The sequence below is a fragment of the Suricata suricatta genome, chromosome 1, assembly GCF_006229205.1.
Source record: "Suricata suricatta isolate VVHF042 chromosome 1, meerkat_22Aug2017_6uvM2_HiC, whole genome shotgun sequence".
NCBI lineage: Eukaryota > Metazoa > Chordata > Mammalia > Carnivora > Herpestidae > Suricata > Suricata suricatta.
In genome coordinates this window covers 129,222,075-129,239,339 of record NC_043700.1, presented here as the reverse complement: position 1 = coordinate 129,239,339, position 17,265 = coordinate 129,222,075, and the positions used below count along the sequence as shown (strand labels likewise).

General features: G+C 40.1%; 1 protein-coding gene across 4 annotated transcripts in view; it reads left to right on the top strand.

Moving 5' to 3' along the window:
- Nucleotides 1–17,265, top strand: part of GPAT3 (glycerol-3-phosphate acyltransferase 3) — a 58,999-nt gene that overhangs the window by 7,488 nt on the left and 34,246 nt on the right. Inside the window, exon 3 of one of the 4 annotated variants that reach the window (XM_029943819.1) lies at nucleotides 1,383–1,449. In XM_029943819.1, the coding sequence (XP_029799679.1) occupies nucleotides 1,383–1,449 (67 nt within the window). Of the gene's footprint in view, nucleotides 1–1,382; nucleotides 1,450–15,515; nucleotides 15,616–17,265 lie in introns of those variants that run through there. The other 3 variants (XM_029943855.1, XM_029943828.1, XM_029943839.1) reach the window with 3 other exon arrangements.

The following is a 17,265-nucleotide window of genomic DNA, read 5'->3' as shown; positions in this document are numbered from 1 at the left end:
ATTCTTTCTCATTGCCATGTAGTACTCCATCGTGAATATATACCACATCTTCTTGATCCACTCATCAGGTGATGGGCATTTAGGCTTTTTCCATGTTTTGGCTATTGTTGACATTGCTGCTATGAACATTGGGGTACATGTGCTCACTTGTGGGTTTTGAACTATGCTGTTAATGGTAGCTAATTTTGGAAATGCATAAAAAAACATAAAGAAGAAAATAATAAATCACATCTTGGTATATTTCTTTATACCCCTATGTACATTCAAAACAAAGTGAGCATTGGGACGCCTGGCTGGCTCAGTTGGTTGTGTCCAACTTCGATTCAGGTCATGATTTCACGGCTTGTGGGTTTGAGCCCCACGTTGGGCTCTGTGTTGACAGCTCAGAGCCTGGAGCCTGCTTCGGATTCTGTGTCTTTGGCTCTCTCTGCCCCTCCCCTGCTCATACTGTGTGTGTTTCTCTCCCTCTCTCTCAAAAATAAATAAACATTAACTGAATTTTTTTAAATGGGAATTGGTTTTTCCCATTCTTAAATTCTCACAGACCTGTGGTTCCTCGCATTTATAGCACTTTCCCTTATGCATCTCAACAGAGGCAAGTGATAGGTCCCCAGGTGTTTCTTTTGTTAGCGATTTCACCAATTCCTTTCCAGCTCTCCAAGTCTTTTTTTAAAAAATATTATTTAGAGAGGAAGACAGGGAGTGTGCAAGCAAGCAAGGGAGAGGCAGAGAGAGAAAGGGAGAGAGAAAAAAATCCCAAGCCAGCTCCATGCTGTCAGCACGGAGCCTGATGCGGGGCTCAGATCCACATACTGTGAGATCATGAGCTGAGCTGAAACCCAGAACCACCCTGCACCCTATCCAGCTCCCCAAGTCTTATAATGCCTCCTTCTGCAAGCCTATTTCTGATATAGGCAATTAGGTCTCTTTGAATATGTCTCACCCCAGAATGCCTACATTGTTATGAAAATATAGTTATTTTGGGGGCCCCATGTTTCAGTTAATCCTCATAGCAACCATGGGATAGGAATCATTGTCCTCATTTTACAGATGAGGAAACGGACGCCTAGAATAACTTTGAACTCAGTCTTGATGCCATAACCTGAGCTCTTGCCTGACATGTCTCATGATCTTTTCAGGGAGTTTATTGGGGTGCCAGGTGTGTGTGAGGGGTTTAAATAGAGTAAATAGGGCATGATCAGTAACTAACATAATTGAGACTTTGAATATTGCTACTTCTGAGATTTACTGGGGTAATCTCTTTCATTCAGATAGTGCCTGGGCCTCATGTTTCATTTCACTTCTGTATAAGCATGGTTAGAGTGTTTTACATTGTGTCTACGGGACAGTTTAAATTAACAACACTACTTGTTTTTGAACAGTGGGCCACAATACGAATCGAAAAAGGAGTCTCAAAGGAGTCGGTTCTTAAAAACTCAGCTTCTGTTGGTAAGTCTTCTTGTTCAGTTATGATGGTTAATGTATCCAAACTGTATAAATTTATATCTACTGAATTTGAACTTGAGATATGCAGAGAGCAGTGCATTCTATAAGCCTTGGCTCATTCATAATTTTGTTCTTTATGAAGAATAGCAGCTGCCTAGGTTTTCAATGAGTTTTCACTGTAAGGGTGGTAGTAGTGTGCTAGTTCATCTGTGTGTTCTTACAGGGCACTTCTGCAGGCATACATTTGAAGATGGTTGCCTGTAGTTTTAAAGATGCAGTCGGTGGTTTAAAAAAAGAATGCTCATTGGACTACTTTGGAGTTAAACCTATTTTTGAGATTTTATTAGCACTTTAGTCTAACTTGCGGTTCTTGAAAATGTTCCTCAAGATACCCTTTCCTACTAAAGGCTGATTGATAATACATGAAATAAATAATAACTCCCTCATGAAATAACCTTGGGAATCACCACATGCTGTACCTTACTTTTGGCAAGTAATATTCTATAGTAACAAAGACTCATAAAAGTCCTACAGTAAAGAAACCTGTTTAATTTTTATTAGAAGTGAGTTGACAAGTCTACTGAGCTTACTAGTGCGTGCGTATCCATTAGTGCTTTACTTTTGTTCCAATAAACCCTTGCACTTTTGGGGTGAGAATTTTAAGAATTGCTTAAGATACAGGATTCATAGAGAGTAGAATTCTATGGAAAGGATGGCTATGAAATTAGGAATAAATGTCATTTGATTTAATTAAAAGACTAAGCCTTTGTGTGTTTTTCAAAAATAGTATGCAAACAATTTCGTGCCCATTTAATTTAGGATAAAAGATGATCAAAGTGTCAAGCACTTCGCTAGAAGGAATTTATCTTCCAGAGGCTTGTATAAGAGGAACTGTAGAAATTGTATACCACAGTCTGTTTTGGAAATAAAGTATTTGACTGAAAACATCGGCTCACTTTGTGTGAGTGGATTGTTATGTTCAAATGGCTGAAGCCGCTAGTAAATCTTTACGGTGTATACTTGGACATCAAGTATTATCAACTGTAACCTTTTATTAAATTAGGTATTTTTGGATATACACAATCCTCTTTTTATTGCCAAGTACTTTCTCTTGGACATAGCAGATCTACTAATCTTTTATGTTTCTGGGTACACTTAAAAAATGTACGTTATGAGTATATACTCCTTACGATTTAAGGAGACAACAAACTTTATTGGTAGTTTTTCTGTTGTACTTGGTGAGACTTTGGGCTCTCACTGATCTTTTTTTTTTTTCTTTTTAAGTTTGTGTATTTATTTTGAAAGAGAGAGAGCAGGGGAGAGGCGGAGAGAGGGGGAGACAGAATCCCAAGTAGGCTCCATGCTGCCAGTGTGGAGCCCGATGGAGGTCTTGAAGTTAAGAACTGTGAGATCATGACCGGAGCAGAGAGCAAGAGTCATATGCTTAATCAACTGAGCCATCCAAGCGCCCCCGGGCTGTCAGTGATCTTGAGTGAAATTCTGTAGAGCCCTAGAGATTGGGGTATTTGTGATGTGGCACAAGCTGTATCAATTCGGTAAGTTAAGAGGATTAAAATCTCTAGGTGAGGGTTTTCTTAGCACTTTTTAGCCTAAATAAAAGTGAATATTGTCACTTGTTGGATTTTTTTAGGGGAGGGGGTCACACATCTGTCCTTTCTGGTACCACCAGGAAAGAGTAGAAGTGAACAAGAGGAGAAAACAGAAATCATAATGGTTTAGAGTATGGCTAATGGCTACCAAGTCTTCTTTCATTCAGAGTAGCTGTCCTTCCTTTTAGCCATGAAATTGGGAGTGACTATTGCAGTTATGAGCATTTGCCCTGTGTAAGGTTGATGGGGAATCCAAAGATGTTGAAGATGTGGTTCCTGTGGGGAGATAGGTATCCGACTGGTCACTGTGATAAATGGTAAAGTAGGTGCATAAACAAAGGACCATGTGGGATCTAATTTAGGCTCTGATATATCCTGCTCTCATCTCTGTTAATCTCACAAATGTGCATGGTATGCACCTCCACTCCCTGATTTGCATCCTGCTTGGATAGTCCTGTTACAGGGTGTGTGCCCTATTGATATATCCTGGTGTTTGGAGTCTGCAGAGACGTAATATCCTAATCCTAGACAGACTGGCCAAGGGTGATAAAACACATGAGCATTGTGTGCCTGGCTGGTGCAATCTTCTGCCTTCGGAGCATCATGTCTCTGTACTGCAGCCAACAGTAGCCCGAGTCAGCGTTGAGTCGGTCAAAGTTGAGGCAAGGGTCACAGGCAGGCCAAGGGCTTCAGGAGCGCGGGTGTCATGTCTGAATGATATAGTGCTGATAATAGGTTTATGAGACTGAGAGGGAGAGCATTGCTAAGTAGGGAAAATAGTTATGTTTATTTTCTGCACCCAAAATGTACTCTGCTGCTCTTTACTTGATGAAGCACATTTAAAATATGTTTGTTTAGTTTTGAGAGAGTGTGGGGGGAAGAGGCAGAGAGAGAGAGAGGGAAACAGAATCTGTAGCAGGCTCTGCGCTGTCTGCACAAAGCCTGATGCAGGGCTCGAACTCATGAACCATGAGCTCATGAGCTGCCCAGGTACCCTGAAGCACATTTTTTGGAAAGGCTTTTTAGGTCTTTCTTTCTAGTTAACCCCCTTTTTCAGTATATTTCTCCTGTGCCTTTCTTAATAAGACAGCCAAAAGTGAACCTAGAGAAATACTTCATTTATGGTTAAGTAATCCTCTTCTGCCTTTAGCCATATTCTGCTGTCTTCTGTTAAAAATCTGTCTCATTTATTGATGGAGCTTCAGTTATGAACATGAGCAAGACCTCTTTAAAAAGCTCTGTTATTGCACCTTCTTCCAATTTTAAGGACTTTTTCTCATTGTTAATACATCCATGAAGATAAATATTTTCCCCCCTCTTCAAGTAACTGTGTTATCCTGAGCATTCCGCCTCAGTGGAGGATGTAGAATTTGCCTCTACCCTCATTTTTGTTTTCCTGAGGGCTGATGTGCTGGGGAGGCTGAAATAAGAGACGAGGGGGCTGTTGACTCCTTTGCTTCTCTGCATCAGCTGTGCTCCATAACTCCAGCCTCGGACCCAGGAACATGGTCTGATGGAGATAGTATCAACTTTTATTTGGCTCGGTTGTAAATAGTGCAAGGGACCATTGACTATTAAGAGCCACCAACCTTTGGTGCCTGGGTGGCTCAGTCATTAAGCATCTGACTTCAGCCCAGGTCATGCTCTCACAGTTTGTGAGTTTGAATCCCACGTTGGGTGAGCTCGAGCCCCTCTTGGGTGAGCATGAGCCCCACTTCTGGTGAGCTCAAGCCCTGCTTCTCTCTCTCTCCCTTTCTCTCTCTAGCCCAGGTGGGATTCTCTCTTTCTCTGCCCTCCTTTCTTTTGTGCCCTCTCTCTCTCAAAAAAAAAAAAAACCCAAAAAACAAAAAAATACCACCCAAAATAAAACAAGGAAACTAGTTTTATGCCATGTTAAAAAAAAAAAAAAAGAGCCACCAACCTCACCCTCGGGTGCCTAACTGATTTGGAGGACTTCTTGTACAATAGACTTCAAATAGGTAGTAACTAGGATTGCGCTTGTAATCAATATAATTTATGATGCCATTTTCAGGACTCAAGATTAATTCCACGTATACACTGCCTTACATCACTAGGACATTTTGAATGATTACCAACCTTAAGTCAACAGACAGGAAGAGAGGCCCGAATTTGCCCTTGTCCTGGACTGTCACAAACAAAACAAATAGAGGCTGTGGCTCACTCATTTTGGCAGTGTTTTCTAGAAGGTGGTGCTGGCCTGACAGTGTTATCTGCATGCGAGACGTATGCCTCCTCCTCAGTCCTCCCCTTTGCTTCACTCAGCAGGCACCACACACAGGGACTTGTGTCACGTGGCCTGCTGTTGATGAAGCCCCTGGGCTGACCTTCTCCTCTGCCCTGTGCGTCTTACCTTCAGAGCCCATCGCTTCCTCCACCCAGACACACACAGAGCACAAAATGCTATGGCGAGACTTCTCATGTTATACGTATTCGGAGAGAATCCAGGCTGCTTAACATTTCCCTCTGTTTTTACTCTTGGAATTCTTCCTGTGAGACTTGATCAAGTATGGTGATACTGGTACAATATAGGTTACATCAGTATTAAATCCCTTGAATTTATAGTAAATGTGGGATAATAATTTGTGACAGTAATTTGAGTATCATTTTCTATTTTTTTTAATGTTTTATTTATTTTTGATACAGAGAGAGACAGAGCATGAGAGTGGGAGGGGCAGAGAGAGAAGGAGACATAGAACCAGAAACAGGCTCCAGGCTCTGAGCTAGCTGTCAGCCCAGAGCCTGATGCGAGGCTCGAACCCACGAATGTGAGATCTGACCTGAGCCGAAGCCGGAGGCTTAACCAACTGAGCCACCCAGGCGCCCCTGAGTATCATTTTCTATACTCATTTTTGCTTCAGCAGGCCGTTTTTGATAGTCTGTTTACTACTCCTTTAGTAGTATTGTCTTGGTGTAAACTCCCTGAGTACAAGTCAGTATCTGCTGTCCTCAAGGATATGGGGTATAATGCATTTAAAGGGGTTATTTTGCTGATAACATATTGGAACTTGTCTAGTTACTTGTAGAGAGAAAAAGAATTCATTTATGGGATATGGAAGGATTATAGCATGAGATTTTTCCTTATCACGGCCATATGTCTTCCTGGTTTTATTAGTGTGCCACTGTTCATAGATCTTGTACCTGATGGTGGTGATGAAGATAATGACAATTTTCAAACATGCACAAAGGTAGAGAAATAGTACAATGAGCCCAATATAGGCAATATTTGTCAAGATTTTGCCACACTTGATTCATCTATGCCTTCTTACATTCTGCTAAAATACTCAGTGCAATATAAGATTTCATATCTTTTCATGCATTTTTAAATTAAAAGATATTTTGTAAAATGTTTGTTTATTTTTGAGAGAGAAGGACATAGCATGAGCAGGGAGGGGCAGAGAGAGAGAGGGAGATACAGAATCTGAAGCAGGCTCCAGGCTCTGAGCTATCATGATCTCATGGAAAAACACTGCACAGAGCCTGAAATGGGACTCAAACCCGCAGACTGCAAGATCGTGACCTGGGCCGAAGCCCAATGCTTAACCCACTGAGCCACCCAGCCTCTCCTTTTCATGCATTTTTTAAAAAAGGATTAAAATATAACCACAGTGCTATTATCCCTTTAACTGAAACTTAATTTTTTAATATCACCTAATATACAGTCCATATGTAAATTCCCTTAACAGTTTCAAAATGTTTTTATAATTGATTTATTTGAATTGAGATTCAGTCATGATCCATGAATATGTTTATTTATTTATTGATACTGCTTTATCGGACAGAGGAAGTATAATTTTTGTTCTTGAAACAAAATAGCAGTTCTTAATAGTAGGTGATCCTGAAACATTTCACTTGCATACCGTGCATTTTTTATCCTCACAGCTTGATATAGCTCTGTGGAAGAAAAAGTTTGATTCTCTTGCTTATTTGTTTGTTTGTTTGTTTGTAAACCATCAGATCAGTCATCTCTATTTCTAAGTGCAATATAATGAAACTTGATAAACCACTTTGGAGAGCAGTTTGACATTTGTGCACAGTTGAAGACCTATTACACTATACCCCTCAATTCCACTTTCCTAAGGTCTCAAACCCCCCAGATCTCAGCATGTATGTATTAGGAGACATGCATCAAGTGGGTACAAATAGTGAAAATAGGGGACCAACCCAGTGACTCATCAGGAGGAGAATTAATATGTGAACTGGCTCAAATGAACTAACTGGATTTACATGAAGAGAACAAAGTATACAAATCTTAATGTTGAGTAAAAAGGAAATGTATAGTATAATATTTATTTAAAATTATTATTTATACATAGATACCATAGAATTATGTGATTTATGTAGATAAGTGTAAAATATATGTGGAAATGATATGTAAATAGATTAGGGGTTATCTTCTAGGAGGGAGGAGAAAAGGTGGGGAGATGGGCTTTAACCGTATCTCTGATTTTTTCTCTTTAAAGAATATATGAAGGAGCACTGGGTGGCTTAGTCGGTTGAGCGTCCGACTTCAGGTCATGATCTTGGGGTTCATGAGTTCAAGCCCCACATCAGGCTTGCTGCTGTCAGTGCCAAGCCTGCTTTGGATCCTCTGTCCCCCTCTAAAAGATTTACCTTCCTTTAAAAAAAAAAGAATATCTGAAGCAAATGTGATAATAGGTATCTGTTTTTTACTGAGCTCAAATTTTTTTGTTAAGCTTATATTTTAGGCATAAAAATAAAAACACCAACTAATAAAATATTATAAATACTAAAAACGGCTCAACTAGATAGAGTCTTTCATCTGATGAGTTGAAATAGTTTTATAATAGAAAATAAATAATTGTCTCAGGGCTGTGATTGATGGCTATCTACCTGCTCCAAAGTACATCTTCATCAGTCTGACCAATGCCTGGAGTTGAAAGTTAAACCAATGGGCAAAGGAGTTGTTAATTGGAATATATTATTACCTTGTGGAGGCAGGATTCTCAGCCTCAGCACTACTGACATTTTGGGTTGAATAATCCTTGGTCATGGGAAGTGGATGCACGTAAGATGTTTAGCAGTATTCCTGGCCTCTGCCTCCTAGATGATAGTAGCGTACCCCTAATGTGACAACCAGCACGTCTTCAGACACTGACAAATGTCCCCAGGGGGCAGAGTCCTCTCCTTTCTTCTAACCTCTGTCCACTCCTTTGGAAAGCAACTGCTCTTGGAGAATAATGTGTTTTTCTATTGGTGCCCAATATCATTAGCATAATTTAGTTTTCTAACAAATAGGCCCTTGAGGGAGCAGAACTCGATTTCCAGTTAGTTTTGGGTGGTGTGGCTGGTGTGGGGAAGGATGGAAAGGGAGGCAAGGCCTGTGAACAACAGGGTTAGCAGAGAACATGGGATGGTGGGAGAGGAAGCATGTTCCTCAAGGAAAGGTAGAGGTGGGACAAGGGACTCTTCCTGCAAACTTTGCTTCTTGATCTCATGGAAATACACTGTTTTGGAGGGAGCTTTATTTCAGAGTGGATTGGAGACCTGTGTATAGCCATGTACTCTCACCTCCGAAAGGAGATTCTGGCCAACAATGAGTAAGCAGGAAGGAGCGGTTCCAGCAGGAAAGAAAGTAAAAGGTCAGATCAGATTAAAGGCCTTCACTGCACTGTGAAGTGATGGGTGGGTGGAGAGTGATAGAAGCCCTAAATCACGGCAAGAAAGGCTCCTGACTTAAAGCAGTTAGGAAGCTCATAAAACATATTTTCTATTATTTTGCAGATTGTTTTTCTTGTCACATAGCAAGCAGTAACAAAGTAGGTCAGATGCCTTGTGCCCTATCCCTATTTTCTATGAAACATAAGTGATGAAAGCAGGTTTTAAATCTTTCTACTCCCAGCACTATTTAGCTGTTGGTAATCTTGTTGGTGCTTTGGCTCTCTTAGTCCTAAACTCTTCAGGGGGATTAGGATGGTACCTGCATCTCAGAACTGTGGAGGTTTGAAAAAGCCAGATGGGAATGAGACTCAGGGGTTCTTCGAGAGTGAGGGTCAGGTGACTGGATAGTTAGCTTGAGAATACATTCTCTGTTTAGAGAAGGTCTCTGTGCCATTGGGAGGAACAGACATCTTAATCAAATCCAAAATCCAGCTTGTCACTCTAGAAGTGTTCCCCAAACCAATCTCCTCACCTAACACACCCCTCAGAGAAAGCCCTAGTCAAAACTACAAAGCTTCTCCACTTTGTTTCTACTTTATAGACAAAATCCTATCAATAATAATAAGATTAATTACCACCTTTTATTAAACAATGGCTCCATTGGGCAAAATTACTTACTGTTAGGAAGGTCTTGTTAATTTCTCTTAACTGATGAGAAAACAATGGGTGAAGGAGGTCAAGTGACTTGCTTCAGATCATTTAAGTAGTCAGGGCACATTGAAAAGAAATCCCAATTTGTCTTTCCTCGTCAGAATCACTTGCCACAAATGCCTGCCTAAACTATACCTTCCTTGCCTGCTTCTCTGGTCAATCCATGCCTTCTCATTCTCCCCCGGAAGGTTGAAGTAACTCTTCCACAAATAGAAACTCCCCTGCTGAACGTTGACTTTGTGACATCTTAGGAAACTCATAACATATCAGTGTCAAATCATCAACAGGATTTTTAAAGAAACGAATCTGTAAAGAATATTTGGAATTATAATAAAAGATACTATACATAAGTGCCAGGCCATAACGTGGACATTGTAATTTGTTTGATGGCTTATATGACAATGAAGTTTTATAGTTATGTCCAAATCAACAACATTAATGGAGGTTATCAGCCAAGAAGAGACAGGTCAACAGTATGCTGTGGGATGTTACAATGTTAGTTGTTAAACGGAAACTCTGCCTGCAATCCTAAATGCCTATTAAGTTTCTCGGCAGTGTTGACTGAGAATTGATCACAATGTCCATACTTCCACACTGTTTATGCTTCAAAATAGTTGTAAACATCTGGTTAATTTCATGATTTGCATTTATATCTATATGGGGTTAAAATCTTCCTCTTTTATAATCAACATTGCTTATTTTATAAATATCTAGGGAACTACTAGGGTATATAATGTTCAAAAAGGAGTTGATGTTTTCATCTGCTTTTCTCAGGAGAACAAAAATTCATTTTCAGTACTTGTAGCTCAGTACTTCTAGTCTTGATAACTAAGAGACACTAACAGAAAATTACTCTAAATTTAATAAGGGGCAAATTATTCTATTACAGACATATAAACTATATAGAAAACAGGAATATAGAAGGTACCTTGACTTCAGTAAAGCTTTTGATTGTATCCTATTCCAAATAACAGGGTTGACAAATCCCCTCTGTTACCCCTCCCATGGCCCTGGAAGACATCTCTGGTTGATGAAGTCTTTGCCACTGAACCACGATGTAGCCTCCTTAACACAAACCTCCAGACACCCTCTCACTTCTCACTAATTTTGGAATTGGTATTATGACAACTGATGAAACCGTTGAAACAAGTTAAAAGCTTGTCATCACTCTTGGTCTGGGGAATAAATGGAGTTTCTCAAACTGTGTCGCAAAAGATCACTAAAAGGAGGAGAACCTCTTGAGTAACTGGGCGTTGGCATAGACTTGGCTGTATTGTTCAAGGGGTTGTATAGAAAGTACAGTATCATTGACCATATGCTCTTAGCTGGATTTTAAATTACCGAGGAAACTGAACAGAATTGAAAAGAATCTTTTTTAAAAATTTTATTTATTTAAATTCAGGTTAGTTAACATACAGTGTAGCATTGATTTTAGGAGTAAAACCCAGTGATTCATCACTTAACGTGGAACACCCAGTGCTCATCCCAACAAGTGCCCTCCTTAATGCCCATCAGCCATTTAACCCTTCCCCCACCACCTCCTTTCTAGAAACCTGTTTGTTCTCTGTATTTAAGAGTCCCTATGGTTTGCCTCCCTCTGTGTTTTTATCTTATTTTCCCTTCCTTTCCCTTATGTTCATCTGTTGTGTTTCTTAAATTCCATGTGTGAGTGAAATCACATATTTGTCTTTCTCTGCGTGACTTATTTTGCTTAGCATAATACACTTCGGTTCTGTCCACATTGTTGCAAATGGCAAAATTTCATTCTTTCTGATCCCCAATAATATTCCACTGTATTTATATATCACATCTTCTTTATCCATGTGTCTATTGATGGACATTTGGGCTCTTTCCATACTTTGGCTGTTGTTGATAGCACTGCTGTAAACATTGGGGTGCATGTACCCCTTAGAATCAGCATTTTTGTATTCTGTGGGTAAATACCTAGTAGTGCAATTGCTGGGTTGTAAGGTAGTTCTATTTTTAATTTTTTGAGGACCCCTCACACTGTTTTCAGAGCAGCTGCACCAGTTTGCATTCCTACCAGCAGTGATCTTGACTGTTTGGATGAATGAGCCATGAAAATGAAGATTGACATTCAAGATCCTTTATCCAAGGTAGATGCTCTGAAATGGGATAGAAAAACCAGCCTTGGCAGGAAAAGCCTTGCCACCTCAGAAGGGCCAGCAGCAGAGTTTTAGACCATCAGGCATGGAAACAGGGAAAGCATAGAACCTAAAATAATGCTGCAGTTTGTGGCAGAACTAGCATGTTCAACACACAGTGACCAGCTGCTTTTTGTCACTGACCCTGGTCTCTGCATGAACAGTTTACCAGGTGCTTTCTGGGTACACAGCTTATATGCTGAACTATGTCCTTTGGCAATTCTTAGCCTATTTAAGGAGACATCACCAATATCCACATGCCCATGTGGCAGATGGGAACCAGGCAGTGTTGATGGTGTTGAATTTCACAAAAATAAATATAATTACCTTGAGTAAAGAAATGCATAAATTTAGTATGAAAAGAGATCATTTTGGATGTGGGTGTCAGAGAGGGTGTTTTGGCAAACATGTAAGTGTTGAACCAGTCATGTAGAGATGGATTGGGATTAACTGAGGTGACAGGGCTTTCTAAACTGGGGGAATGAGGGAATAACTTGGATGGCAGTGGTAGTGAGCTAAGTTCATAGAAGGGAACAAACATAGAAATAAGGTTGGCAAGAGGGTGACAATGAGGTTGTGAAGGGCTCAAAGGCAAAGTGCTTAGATGTGATATAAAGGCATAGATAAGCTTAGATTTACTGTTTATATTCAGGCTGATAAAGAGGAAATTCTGAAACCTGGAAAAAGGATTAATTAATAGAGTGGTAAACCAGACCTGTGAAGGTTGATTATTGAATTTGGGAAAAAACACAAGGGATGATTCCTATGACAGTTGGTTAATTATTAGAAGGCCAAAGAAGCCATCCCTCTTTCCCTCCACACAAAAGAGGGGCCCTTGGCTCAGTCCGTGGAGCATGCAACTCTTGATTTCAGGGTAGGGAGTTCAAGTCCACATTGGGTGTGGACCCTACTTAAATAATTTTTTTTAAAAAGCTGGAGCAAAAAGAATGGTGTAAAGTAAAAGAATTGGTGCATGTAAGAAAGAGATTCTTAGTAAACGGTGATTGTAAAACTAAACCAAGCTGGCAGGTAGATTATAATACAGAGAAGTTTTACAAATAGAATACATAGTTGAGAACTTAAGTTTTTTTATTTTTAATCTATTTTTATGTTGTATTGTCCATATAACATTGGTATCTGTTTGTGGGTCATTGATTCCATAGGCAGAGGAAGCAAGAAAGTTCTTCGTCAGTTCTTTTTTCTGTGAATAAGTCGCGGCAATCAAGCCCTCTTCACCTTTTCTCCTCTCTCTAGGAGGTTTTTCCCACTTTACTGTTTTCTTGCTGAAGCTTTTGGGGCAGCATAAGTTTTTGAAGGAATAAGATGGTGATAGGCTGGGGTGCCAAAGCATGCTTGGTGCCCAGTAGGCTGGGGGAGACGGGGAGCAGACGTGTTGTTTCCATGGTTGTTGAGGTTCTTGGGGCCTCAGGGAAAGGAAAGCATGCTGGACTTGTGACTGGACAGAGTCCGTTTCTTAGGTTGGGGTAGGAAGAAGCTGCCTTGGGGTGGGCAAAGCTCTTTGACAGGGACATTCTCCTTGCGTGCCAACCCCAGTGTTTTGAAAGTTCTCTTCTGTACCTTTTTGCTAACTTTTCTAGGTCAGGTGCCTAGTTTTTCTGCCTCTCTTTCTCAAAGTTCTGTTTCCTTCAAAACTGGAGCTGGCTAGAGAAAAACTTGAATTCCCTGGAGTCCTATTTTGCTTTTTGAAGGCTCCTTGGGGAGTAGAACCTGTGGAACCCTTATGTCTCCTGTAACTTCTGGGGACACCTGGTGAACAAAATGAAAGGCTGGGGTGTGGTCTGCTCTTCTGTTAGGGTCTTAGAGCCTTCACCCTGTCTCAGCATTTCCTAAGTTGATGGGCCTTGCCTGTGTGCTTTTCTGGTGTTGTGTGCTGGGCAGCCTGCACTTGCTCATTTCACCTGGGAAATGGAGGGGACCTGAGAGCCGGAGGATGTAAGAGACACCGCAGACAACTTTGTGGGATAATTTGGCCCTTTCACCTTTGAGGATCTGGAAAAATGCACTGTCTGCAGAGGATAGCAACTAGGAGGAACATTGACTTTGGCCTTTACAAAAAGCTAAAATACTTCGGAGTCAATGCATATACCTATGAAGTGACATTCTTCTTCAGGTTATAAGAGGGGATGCCTTGGGGGCTCTGTCGGTTAAGGGTCCAACTTCGGCTCAGGTCATGATCTCACAGTTTGTGAGTTTGAGCCCCGCGTCAGGCTCTGTGCTGAAAGCTTGGAGCCTGGAGCCTGCTTCAGATTCTGTGTCTCCTTTTTTCTCTGCCCCTCCCCTACTTGTGCTTTGTCTCTCTCTGTCTCTCAAAAATAAATAAATGTAAAAATAGAAAAAAAAGTTATAAGAGAAAATAGTATTATGATCTGGTATCACTTTGCAACCAGTGGAATTCTCTTGGGTTAAGCAGAAAGGAAATTGATAATGAATTCCAGAGACCATCCTTAAAAAAAGAAAGAAGGAAAGAAAGAAGGTAAAAAGGAGATTAAGACTGGACAGAGAGTACAGGCTTTGGCTATGAGTAATTAATAATATTCACCTACTTGGTAGACTATGTAGAGTACTTAAAGTCTTTGCAAAGATTAAGTGTATATCCCCCTTTCCCAAGTATGGTAAGTTTTTTTTGTTTAAGTTGTTATCTGTTTTTTTGTTTAAGTTTTTTTGTTAAGTGTATCAGGTGTATAGATCACTTCCTCTTCTTGCCTCTGTAATGACGTTGGTACAAATCTACGCAACTAAATGAGCATCCTCATTTTTAATGACTCATATGTTCACACAGTGAGTTTATTTGCATGCATTGGCCAATCAACATGACCTCTCCAGAGCAGATCTCAAACATGCGAAGCCAGCAGGTGTTGTGAAATCCCAACATGTGATGGTGCTCAGCCTTTGATGCTCATCTGACATTCTGTACAACTGGCCTGTGCCTAAGATCACTAGTCAGTAGAGAAGCCTGTGTATCAGGGTATATATTCAAGGAGAGAGAAAGACAGGCATTTTGTAATCAACAAAAAGAACTAACATCCCTTTTTTCCCTAAGGGAAGCCATTGCCTTGCAATTCTGTCCTTACTCCCATAGGAAAAGCCACCCATAGTGTCCTTTAAAATAAGCTTTGTTTTAGAAACTTAGACATGACATTTCATAAGTTTGATGTAACTTGGTCTTTTTTTGGTCTTTGTGTATAACTGGTGAAGACAATGCCTGCAATGTAATGAATGGAGTTGGTGGTTCATGGGCTTAAAGAAAATAAGAAAAAAAAGGAGGGAAAGTGGCTTTCTGCTGATATGAAGAATTTTGAATGATTTTAGGAATAAGGCTATCAGGTGGAAGAAATTGTAAGCAAAAGCAGGAGGGTGGGAGAACCCAGGAAATATTAGGAGCCCAAGGACTGATTTAGTTTGGCTAGAGCTAGAATGAGTGAAGGTAAGAGTTGAGATTAGAGGTAAGAGTTGAGATTAGATACATATCTAGGTTTAAGTTAAGTCCTAAAAGGCCTTGAATGCCAGGTTAATAAATTACTTCCTTAGATGAGAGCATCTCAAAGTTCGAGCTTTGCAGAAGAAGGATTAGATAGGACAAGGGAAGGAGAAGTGGAGAAAGGAGAGATGGATGGCAAGCCCTTCTGCAAGTAATGGGATCTTGATTTGCAAATATTGAATCACTTTTGTATCCCAGGCGTAAACCTCACTTGATCATGGTGAATGAGTTTTTTTAATATATTGTTGGATTCGGTTTGCTAATATTTTGTTGAGGATTTTTGTACCTATGTTCTTCAGAGATACTGATCTGAGTTCTCTATTTTTGTGGTGCCTTTGTCTGGTTTTGGTATCAGGGTAATGCTGGCCTCATAGAATGATTCGGTAGTTTTTCTTCCTCTTCTTTTCTTTGCAATAGTTTGGGAAGAATACGTATTAACTCTTCTTTAAATGTTTGGTCGAATTCACCTTTGAAGCCATCGGCTCCTGGGCTTTTGTTTGTTGGGAGATTTTTGATTACTGATTGCACTTCATTCTGGTTATTGGTCTGTTCAAATTTTCTATTTCTTCCTGTTTCAGTTTTGGTAGTTTAAGAGTCTCATGTTCTGCTGACTGAGCTAGCCGGGCAGCTAGTTTTCGTAGTTTATATGTTTCCAGAAACTTATCCATGTCTTCTAGGTTGTCCCAATTTGTTGGCATATTGTTCTTCATAATATTCTCTTAGAATTTTTTGTATTTCTGTGGTGTTGGTTATTATTTTTCCTCTTTCATTTGTGATTTTATTTAAGTCTTCTCTCTCTCTCTCTCTCTGGGAAGTCTGGCTAGACATTGATCAGTTTTGTTGATTTTTTCAAAGCATCAGCTCCTGGTTTCATTGATCTGTTCTATTGTATTTTTAGTTTCTATACCATTTACTTCTGCTCTAATCTTTATTATTTTCCTTCTTCTGCTGGCTTTAGGCTTCTTTTGTTTTTCTGTTTCTACCTCCGGTAGGTGTGAGGTTAGGTTGTTTATTTGAGATTTTTCTTGCTTCTTGATCTAGGACTGTATTGCTATATACTTCCTCCTTGGGGATAGCTTTTGCTGTCTCAAAAGTTTTGGACCATTGTGTTTTCATTTTCATTTGTCTTCATGTGTTTTCTTTCTTTCTTTCTTTCTTTCTAAAAAATTGTTTTTAATGTTTATTTATTTTTTGAGAGAGAGAGAGAGAGAGTACAAGCAGGGGAGGGGCAGAGAAAGAGGGAGACACAGAATCAGAAGCAGGCTCCAGGCTCTGAGCTGTCAGCACAGAGCCTGATGCGGGGCTTGAACCAGCAAACTGTGAGAGCACAGGCGCCCCCTCCATGTATTTTCTTTATTTCTTCTGGAATTTCCTGGTTGTCCCATTCATTTTTTAAGTAGCATGTTGTTTAACCTCCATGTATTTATGGTCTTTCCAAATTTTTTCTTGTGGTTAACTTCAAGTTTCCTAGTGTTATGGTCAGAAAATATGAATGGTGTGAGCTCAATCTTTGAGGCCTGCTTTGCAACCTGGTATGTGATCTATTCTGGAGAATGTCCCCTGTGTACCTGAAAAGAGTATGTATTCTGTTGCTTTAGGATAAAAAGCTCTGACTATATCTGTTAAGTCCATCTGGTCCAATGTGTCATTCAATGCTGGGAAGTTTTTGATTTGAGTAAGGTTGAAGGATATAAAAGTAAGAATTCTCATACTGTGGGTATGTTTTCAGATTTCCTTTTTTTTTTTTTTTTCAGGTATGCAATTATTTTAACTTAAAATACTGATGGTTTAATTACTTCTCATTCAACTGTCGTTTGTATTTTATTTCTTTTCCAGTTTCTACTTGATTTCTTTCACTTGTCTAAGTGCACTGGCTGCTACTCTGGTCCAGTGCGGAAGGGCGGTGACGCCAGTTGTGGTTCCATCAGGGACAGGCTGTAGGGAGTGCTGTCCCTGTCCCAGCAAACATCATACTCGCTTTGGGCTAGCTCTCTGTCTTATGTTAAGCACTTGATTCTTGTTATTTTATTTATTTTTTATTAAAATTATTTTTAATATTTATTAATTTTTGAGAGACATGGTGTGAGTGGGGGAGGGGCACAGAAAGAGACACACAGAATCCGAAGCAGGCTCCAGGCTCTGAGCTGTCAGCACAGAGCCCAATGCGGGGCTTGAACTCATGGACCGTGAGATC